Genomic DNA, 8,304 nt, shown 5'->3' on the forward strand with positions numbered 1-8,304 from the left:
AGTTAAAGAAAAGTCCTCAAAATAATAATGGCACTAGGTCTGCACTGCACAGTCTCCATGAGCAGTGGCCAAATGGAGGACAATTCTTATGGAAGTGCTGCATTTAAACCTAAATCACTGAGCAGATGGATTTAAACTGTGCTTCCAGTGCCAGCTTTGAAGCTTTAGAAAATGAGGCGTAGGTGTCAATTTTCCCAGTGGAATCCCACATTCATTAATGCCTCCCATTATAGCATTCCTCCACAATGCTTATTCATGCCCAACCACAACCACAATGCTGATTACTTGCCACAGTAGGTTTTATTGCAATCACTGGGGTGTGATCTTCTGGTTTGTTCACTGTAGTTTTGCCTTTCATTAATTCCTTTTATTCACTACTAACAGTACTGAGATAAGACAGCAAAAGTAAGTCTTTATTACAGATATTTTAATATCTAGCACTGAAATTTCTTTAGAGCCAGATTTGTCTGCTAAGTCCAAGTGAGATCTGCTTTCAAATCCAGATTCAAATCTGAGTTTCCTTCTGAAATGCCATGTCTAGTACTGGATATAATCCAGCAAAGAAAATTAACAGGCACTTCTCCAAGTATCTATTTATCATCACCCAGCCCGTTATTATCCCCCATATGCCATTTTTGGGCATTTCTGAACTAGGTTTTCTACTAAAGACATCAAAACACTTAAAACCCAAGGTGGCCACCCTGAAAAACACTAAGCTCTTTAAAATTAACTGTTGTGCCCAATCTACAGCAGTTACAGAGGAATCCACTTTCAGTCCATAGGTTTGTTTTATTTACCTCGGTTGATAAAGTGCTCCTCGTCCACAGACAGGCTTTTCCTTGTAGGGCTAAAATGGACAGAGAGTTATGGAGAATTTGAGAAAACTCAGATTTTTCCCAATGTTGCAGCTGAATAAATCCCACTACAGGAGCAGGGACACAGTCCTGACAGCAAATCCTGACTTTTCTGGGTTTTCAGAGAAATGCTCAGAGACAGCAGTGTAACTGTGACTGCACCTTCTGCCATCTCTAGGCAGAAATGTTGTCTCTGAACTATCTTATATCTATTAAAAATACTCAGTAGCTTCACTAATACTGGATCAAAGACATCTACAGAGGAAGCACTTTGTATTTCTCGGGATTAATAAAATTCCTTTCTGGTTTTGCCTTTACTTCTTGCTACTCACCTATAGAATTCTATTGATCTTTGTAAGCTAAACCAAATAAATACAGGCAGTTTTCAAAGTATCTTTTTTTTCTTCATATGTTTGCACAAATAATCAGCAAAAATCCCAAACAGCCTTGCAGCAATGCAGATTTCTACATGGAGACAGTTTCAGCTTTGCAATTTAGGTTGGCACCTATTGTATAAACATACAGATTCATTTTGGCCTGCTTTCCTCAACATTTTGGGATACAGGTGTTTCACGGACTCGGGAGCTATTTAAGACATGTAGATCTCCTGAGCAATCACTTCACACAGCACAAGAGCAAAACCCTTCCCAAGGCCTTGTGCCATTGCCTGGGATGCCGTTGCATTCCCGGCGGTGTCCTGGGGATGACGATCCAAACCCAGCTTCAGGCGCCCGGCGCGGGGAACGCGGGACACACTCAGGTCCGAGGGAGTCTGGCAGAAGGTGCACCCACCACTGCACATCAGCTTTATTCAATGGGATTTATCCAGCTGTCATGTTTCAGACTGGAAACATGATGAATGGATGCCATCTCATTTTTCCCTGTGCTGGAACACACGCACTATGTGGATTCCCTTTTCCTTTCCCAAGCGTGCTGCCTTCCCCCAGGAATTCCCCCAGGAATTGTAACAATATCTGTTCAATTTAAAGGAAAAGGTTCAGCAAGTATTTGAGCAAAAGAAATGGCTTCTACACCAATATTCAGTAATGTCCCACAGCAAAATCAAGCCTTGCCATCAAGCCATATCAAGACCTTTTGGAAGAGAATCAGAAGGAATCTTGTTGTGAGGTCTCGCATAAAAACTGAGCTATTTTAAGTCACAAAAAAATCTACTTTCTCACCATGGTTTCCTAAAAAGGCTGAGGAGACTGGGTGAGGACCAGAAGGACCAAAGCTCACACTTTATCTCCCAAGTAATGATTCTCCAAAGGCCCCAGCGGCTGCAAGTACCACTGAGTTTAATCCAGAAAATATCATTTTATATGAGGAAAATGACAGCTCAAAATTTCATCCTAAGATAAAACAACAGAAGACAGACATGGAACTGGAAGAGAAGAATACAAGATCTGAGCAATTCTATACTAAACACTTGCCTACATTAAAATCCCAATCACACAAATCTTGAACGTCTTGAACTCAAAAAAAAACCCCAACAAAACCAAACAAACCAAAAAATCCAATCACCAAACCAAAAATCCCAATAATAATTTCAAGGGAGCAAATAATAATAATTATTGATGTTCATTAAAGGAAACTTTTTGCACAGACCAGCAAGCACAGTAGTAAATTTTCTAAAAAACCAAAAAAACCAAGTGGACAAACTTAAGTTCACTTCCCGAAGTTGCAGCGCTTTTAAATGTACATAGAGCAGTAGAATCCTCTTCAGCACAACTCCCCTAAAACATAGGTAAATATTTTATGTCTCAGCAGACAATTGTCTCAGGAACAAGCAAGGCCACACTGATCCCACGTATATATTTGCCTTGCAAGGTGTTCTGGTATAGCAATTAAAGAGAAATCAGCCCTACCTGAGATATGGACTAGTAAAAAACCTTGGCGTAGAATAGACATAAATTACTCTGCTGCTCATTAGGATTTAAATTATAAATCACTAAGACACATTCAAATTTGAGGTTTTTTTATAAGTTCTGGAATAGGGCCTGGTACAAATGAATACATGGCACAGACAATTAACAATTTGTACTACCGACTTTGCTGAAATAACTGAACTCTGCAACTGAAGGCGATGTGATTCTTTTTAATCCAGCCATCTCAGTTCATTTGGAGAGTTTAAAAAGGCCATCCAAGACCAGTATTATTGATTATTAATACACAATGTCACAAATTCCACTAAGACCAGGGATGGCACACAGCTCCCCTCCACACCCCAGCCTGGTTTTCATTTTCAAACTATTTTAGTTCCTGTGATAAATAAGAAACTTTTCTAATTTGACCTTGTAACATCGCACACTGACAGTGTCCTTTGATTCTTTATCATGCCCAACGCTACCAATAAGGCAACAGGATTTTAAATCTATCGCTAAAGCAAGATAATGAAAAATACAGGAAACAAACTAGAATAGGAATAGGCTCGCCTACAAATATTTTTAATTGAAAAATGATATAAAGGCAACTTGAAAAATGATTCCTATAGGACTCTGCTAGGTCAAAAAGCAGCTGTCAGCAATCACTGTAACAAACCAAGCGTATGAACACTGTATCGTTACTTCTACAAATTAATTAACTGTGACATAATATGAAAAGCCAATAAAAATATAAATATCATGAAACAAGGTAAATAGTATTTTCACTCAGCCATCACAGCCCAAAAAATCATAAATCAAAGTGGCATTAATCACCATCAGAAAATATTTCTAGTTTTTTTTAATTTTAATCATAATGGCTCTGAACCCAGACTAGCATTTCATTATAGATTTGGTATTCAAGGTTCAGCCTTGTTTTTTTGGCTCAAGAAACACCACAATACATGTTCATACACCAAACTTTAAACTAATGATGGAACCTTTTCACAGGCAATTGCAGTTTTCTTTCTAAAAACCAAAACTGGGTTGGGGCTTATTCCAAGCTCTCTTCAATAGGAATCTCCCCGGCGACGTTGGTGAGCTTTGCACGAGACCTCACAAACGCTACTCACAAATAAAACGTCGATCTTCGACCCCAAGATGCACCAGAAAAGTCTCAAATGCTTCTTCCACCTCCTTCTGCCTCTACTTGACAAATCTGTTTTGTTCCAATTCAGCTGCACCCAGTTAAATATTCAGCAATTCATCACAGCCAAAAGAAAAACTCTTTTCTATCGGGTTACCAAAGTTTTCTGATCTCTCTTCACTTAACCAGGGATGTTGTTGAACACACATGCTGCACACGTACAATGTCTTATGTCTTTCAGCTCCAAATAAATTATAAAGGCATATCAGTCTTCTCTGACTTCACCCAAGATGAAAGAAATATTAACTCTTTAGCTCATGAAAACGCCTACAAACCCTGACTCCTGCCTTGAGAAAAAGCCACGGAGAAGATGTTCAGCTGGAGTAACTCATTACTCATAGCTGTTTCAAATGCTCCCAAGTCCCAGCTACGATGGTACAGTAACAAATCTCTGTGGTTTAGGTTAAGATTCATTTTCTTAGATCATGAAGAGACTAAGTGCTCACTCCCTTCCTGATTAACTCTGGAGGCAAAGGAAATTCAGGCAGTAAGTTAAGTGCAATACAGTATTTCTATAGTGCTGTATTTCTGCAGCCTTTAGTCCCCAAGTAGCTTGGGAGGGGGTTTTTTGTTTATTTTCACTCTGTGGGTCTTTGTGGGTTTGGTTTTTTATTTTAGTTACAGATTTATATTTTGTACTTTTCAAATTCTTTCACATTCAGATATCTTTTGTGGTATTATCCATTTCTTAGCCAATAGTTTCCTTTCATAAAAAAACCATTCCCATTGCCTAATACTGGTAAGACTTTTAATTGTGCCTATACACCTTAGAATCTGACAGTTTGGAAGTGTGTACTTTGGTAGCAGGTTTCCTCTATGATTTTAATCCCACAAGCAATCTCTCTCTGTACTTCACTTCACAGGCACTGCAATTCCATAGAGCTTAGTCCATTAGAAGCAGATATTCACAATCCAGCCTGACACAGGGACAGGCCAGAGCTTGGGCTAGAAACACAACCTTGAGGGTGAATTCATTAAAGATCCCAAGCACAACGAGAAAATAAGGCTTTAACTGAAGAGTAACCACAAGAGACTCACTGGCATCACTCTGACTCCACTGCTGAATCATACGAGGATTATTAGTGATTATTTACTGAATACATATTACTCTTGCAGAGACAATGCTTGCTATATTTGATGAAGAACTATGTATCTAAAAAATTTCTCTCCTTTTTTCCCCATGGTGGGTGGTGAGTGTCAAACCAGCTGCTGGGGAGTGCCTCACCCATCCAAAATCCCAAGGATCTATTAGGTGACATTCAGACTGTATTATTTTATGCCGAGGTAGTTGTACATGCTTCTGGACATTGATAATATCCAGGTTAATATTCCTTTTGGGTGCTAAAGGGACTTTCTTTTCTAATTCATCCTCTTTCTTTACAGAAAGAGAGAAAAGCATCTTTCCTTGCCCACATGGATTGAGGTCTGCAGGCAGAATCGGGCACTCTGTGCGTCACTGCCACACACCAAACCCCTTCGGCACGTTCTGGCCAAGCACTGAATTTCACTACGCAGTAGCGAGAGATCAGCTCTCAAAAATTCCCTTGTCAGCAATATCTTGATTAACAACTGGTTCTTTTATAAAATATGTCAGCAATTAGTTAGGGAAGGCAAGGGACGTCACGCAGAGATCGGCTGGAAGAAATACATGTTGGTGGAGGATCACACTGCTCACGCAATTTCTTTCCAAAAGCTGGTCATCATGGGTCTTAATTCTGATCCAGCCTCCTAATCCCTTCTGGATCTCTAATAACTGGTATTTACAATATAAATATTGAGATTGAAGGAAGATTTATGCTTGGACCAAGGATTTACTCTACTTCTCAAACTCTTAGGGTACCCTAACAGCAAGTTTTCTATCAGCACAGCTCTGCTAAGAGCTGAAAAGATCCTTCTTATGTATATTCAGCAATAAAAGACCACAAACCAAACCAACAAACCTGAGCCAAAGTACAGGCCTTGAGTTTTTAAACACAACCTAATACAAAGGCAAAATGAACTTTTTCCAGCAAAGAGAAAGAAGAAAAATAGAATTCTGTGACCTTGAAATAGATATTATTTTTATTGGTAATTAGTCCTTTACAAATATTTTTCACTATCTAAGATTTTTTGAAGAATGTATTTTTAAGTTGCAGTTTCATCGTCTCATTTCTCTTGACACGCTATGTGTCACCACTGGAAGGGTGGCCTTATGGGAAGAACAGAAACCTGGAAAACTGCCTGCTTCACCAGAAAGAGGGATTTTTAAAAATATTTTTTAAAATCTGGAATGCATTCTAAGAATACTATTTTTATTTTTAATGTGGATTTTTAAACACGCACACTAGACCAGTCTGTTTGTGAAATTTTATAATGCCCATGGTCAAGACGCAATCGCTCATCGTGTTGCCTGTGCAGGGCAGAGCCGCTTGTGTGTATTTATTTGTGGTGTTTGCAAAATCTTTACAAGTATTTTCCCATCTTTGCTGTTAGAAATAACCTACATTCTTTCAAAGGAAATGAGAATTTAGGGTAGCAAAACTGTGCCTCTATAGATTTTTTTCTTCCTTTCAGAATATTTCTATTAATTTCTTTGTACTTACTCAGACGTAATGAAAAAACTACCAGAGGTTTCAATGAGCATAAGATGAAGGACGATTTCTACAAGACCTGGACTCCTGTAGAGCTCCTTAACTCGTGATCATTAGCCCTGGGTATGTATTGGCTCCAGTGAACACCCCGACGAGGATTAGGCTGAACCCCACCACGGCACACTGATAGTAACTAAAAACTGATAGTAACTAACTGATAGCTGTTAGTTACCGATAGTAACTAACAACGATCCCTGCGCTGGCAAACCCAGGGAGTGGGAGCAATCCCTCCCGTGGGGATGGGGTGTGAAGCCGGGCTTCGTTCAGGCAGGGTTCGGGGGAATGCATGAGATGCAGGAGCAGCTCGCCCGAGCCCCCCAGTTCCGCGCCCGCCGCATCCTCGCTGCGGCATCGCCGGGGTCGCGCTTACCGGCGCAGGAGTGCAGCGGCTTGGGCCGGACCAGGAGCGACGGGCAGACGGAGTACAGGGAAAGTTTCTCGAAGTAGTCGCAGGTCTCCTTGGAGAGGATCTCGTCGATCATGAAGGTCTTGTAGCGCCTCCTGCCTGCCTTGGGCCGGCCGGGCGCGGGCAGCCGCGCCGGGGGCTGCGGGCCGGGCTGGGGCTGGGGCTGGCCGTGCATGGCGGGACCCCTGCGGGGCGGCCAGAGCCGCGCCCGGCTCGCATGGGCGCCCGGCGCCCCGAGCGCGTCCCGCTGTGCCCGCGCTGTGCCCGCGCTGTGCCCGCGCTGTGCCCGCGCTGTGCCCGCCGGTTCCGCCGCCCTGCGCGCCGCCGACTCCCCGCTATATAAAGCCGCCGATAAGCATCTCTCCCATCGCTCCGCGGCCTTTTTAGGAGGCTCAGGCTGTCAATCAGGGCGCCCGCTGCTCCCCGCCAGCACCATTGTTACCCTGCGCCGGGCTGGGAGGATCCGCCGCTCCTCTCCCCTCCCTGCTCGCTATTTTAAGATACTGGGGTGTGTGGCTGGCTTTTTTTTTTTTCTTTTGGTGAAAGGTTCCAGATTGGGGCTGGCTTCTTTCTTTTTTCTTTTTCTTCTTTTTTCTTTTTCTTTATTTCTTTTGCTTCTCTCCTTTCTTCTCCCCCTCCTCCTGTTCTCTATACTGTAATTACCTAAAAAAAATTAAAATGCGGGCTGCCGGAGGAGAGTGCCTCATCCCCGGCCCTGACAGCTTTCCCCGACCAGCACCAAACCTATTCCCGAGCCGCGAAGTGCTGGAGAGTGGCAGAGGAGAAAAAATCCTATTTACCTATTTATAGGTGCCTTGTGGGAGCACTGTAGAGAAGATCTTTTTCTCCGGAGCAGCGTTACTGGGACCCCCGCGTCTGAGATGATTCTCTGGTGGATCCCTGCTTAGTTCAGCTGGATATTTGCAAAGCTGAGCTTTCCGCCCCTTCTAATGAGGGGTGCTGACACTTCCCCCTCTGGAAGAAGTTTTCCTTCCAGGCTGAGGTCTGAGTTTTATTTCTCGTCTCCTTGGCCTCCGACAGGAATCACCAGGACACCCTACTCAGGGAAAGGAGTATCGGGAGGAATCCTTGGATTAACTGGTTGCTACAGGTTTTCCAGAACCCACGGCCAGCTCACAAACGTTAAATGGGTAAAGAGAGGCTCATTATGGAGATTTACCACCTCCCCCCCCCCCCCCCAAATATTATTTGCAGGTTTCACACAAGGATTTAAATATAATCTGCAAAAAGTTATCAGCCGTCCTTCAGTTCTCATGCTTTGGCAATCCAAATGGCAGCAAACTCTTATTTTATTAACAGAAAACTCAATCTGTTTTTGCAAAAG

General features: G+C 42.5%; 1 protein-coding gene across 1 annotated transcript in view; it reads right to left on the reverse strand.

The window, feature by feature from the left end:
• The window catches only part of BARX2 (BARX homeobox 2), a 33,035-nt gene extending 25,851 nt beyond the window's left edge, over nucleotides 1-7,184 (reverse strand). Inside the window, exon 1 of the mRNA XM_048329006.1 lies at nucleotides 6,924-7,184. Coding sequence (XP_048184963.1) covers nucleotides 6,924-7,134 — 211 coding nt within the window. The 5' untranslated portion in view covers nucleotides 7,135-7,184. The remainder of the gene's footprint in view (nucleotides 1-6,923) is intronic.
• Nucleotides 7,185-8,304: the final 1,120 nt, after the last annotated feature.

The sequence above is a fragment of the Corvus hawaiiensis genome, chromosome 25 (assembly GCF_020740725.1).
Source record: "Corvus hawaiiensis isolate bCorHaw1 chromosome 25, bCorHaw1.pri.cur, whole genome shotgun sequence".
Taxonomy (NCBI): domain Eukaryota; kingdom Metazoa; phylum Chordata; class Aves; order Passeriformes; family Corvidae; genus Corvus; species Corvus hawaiiensis.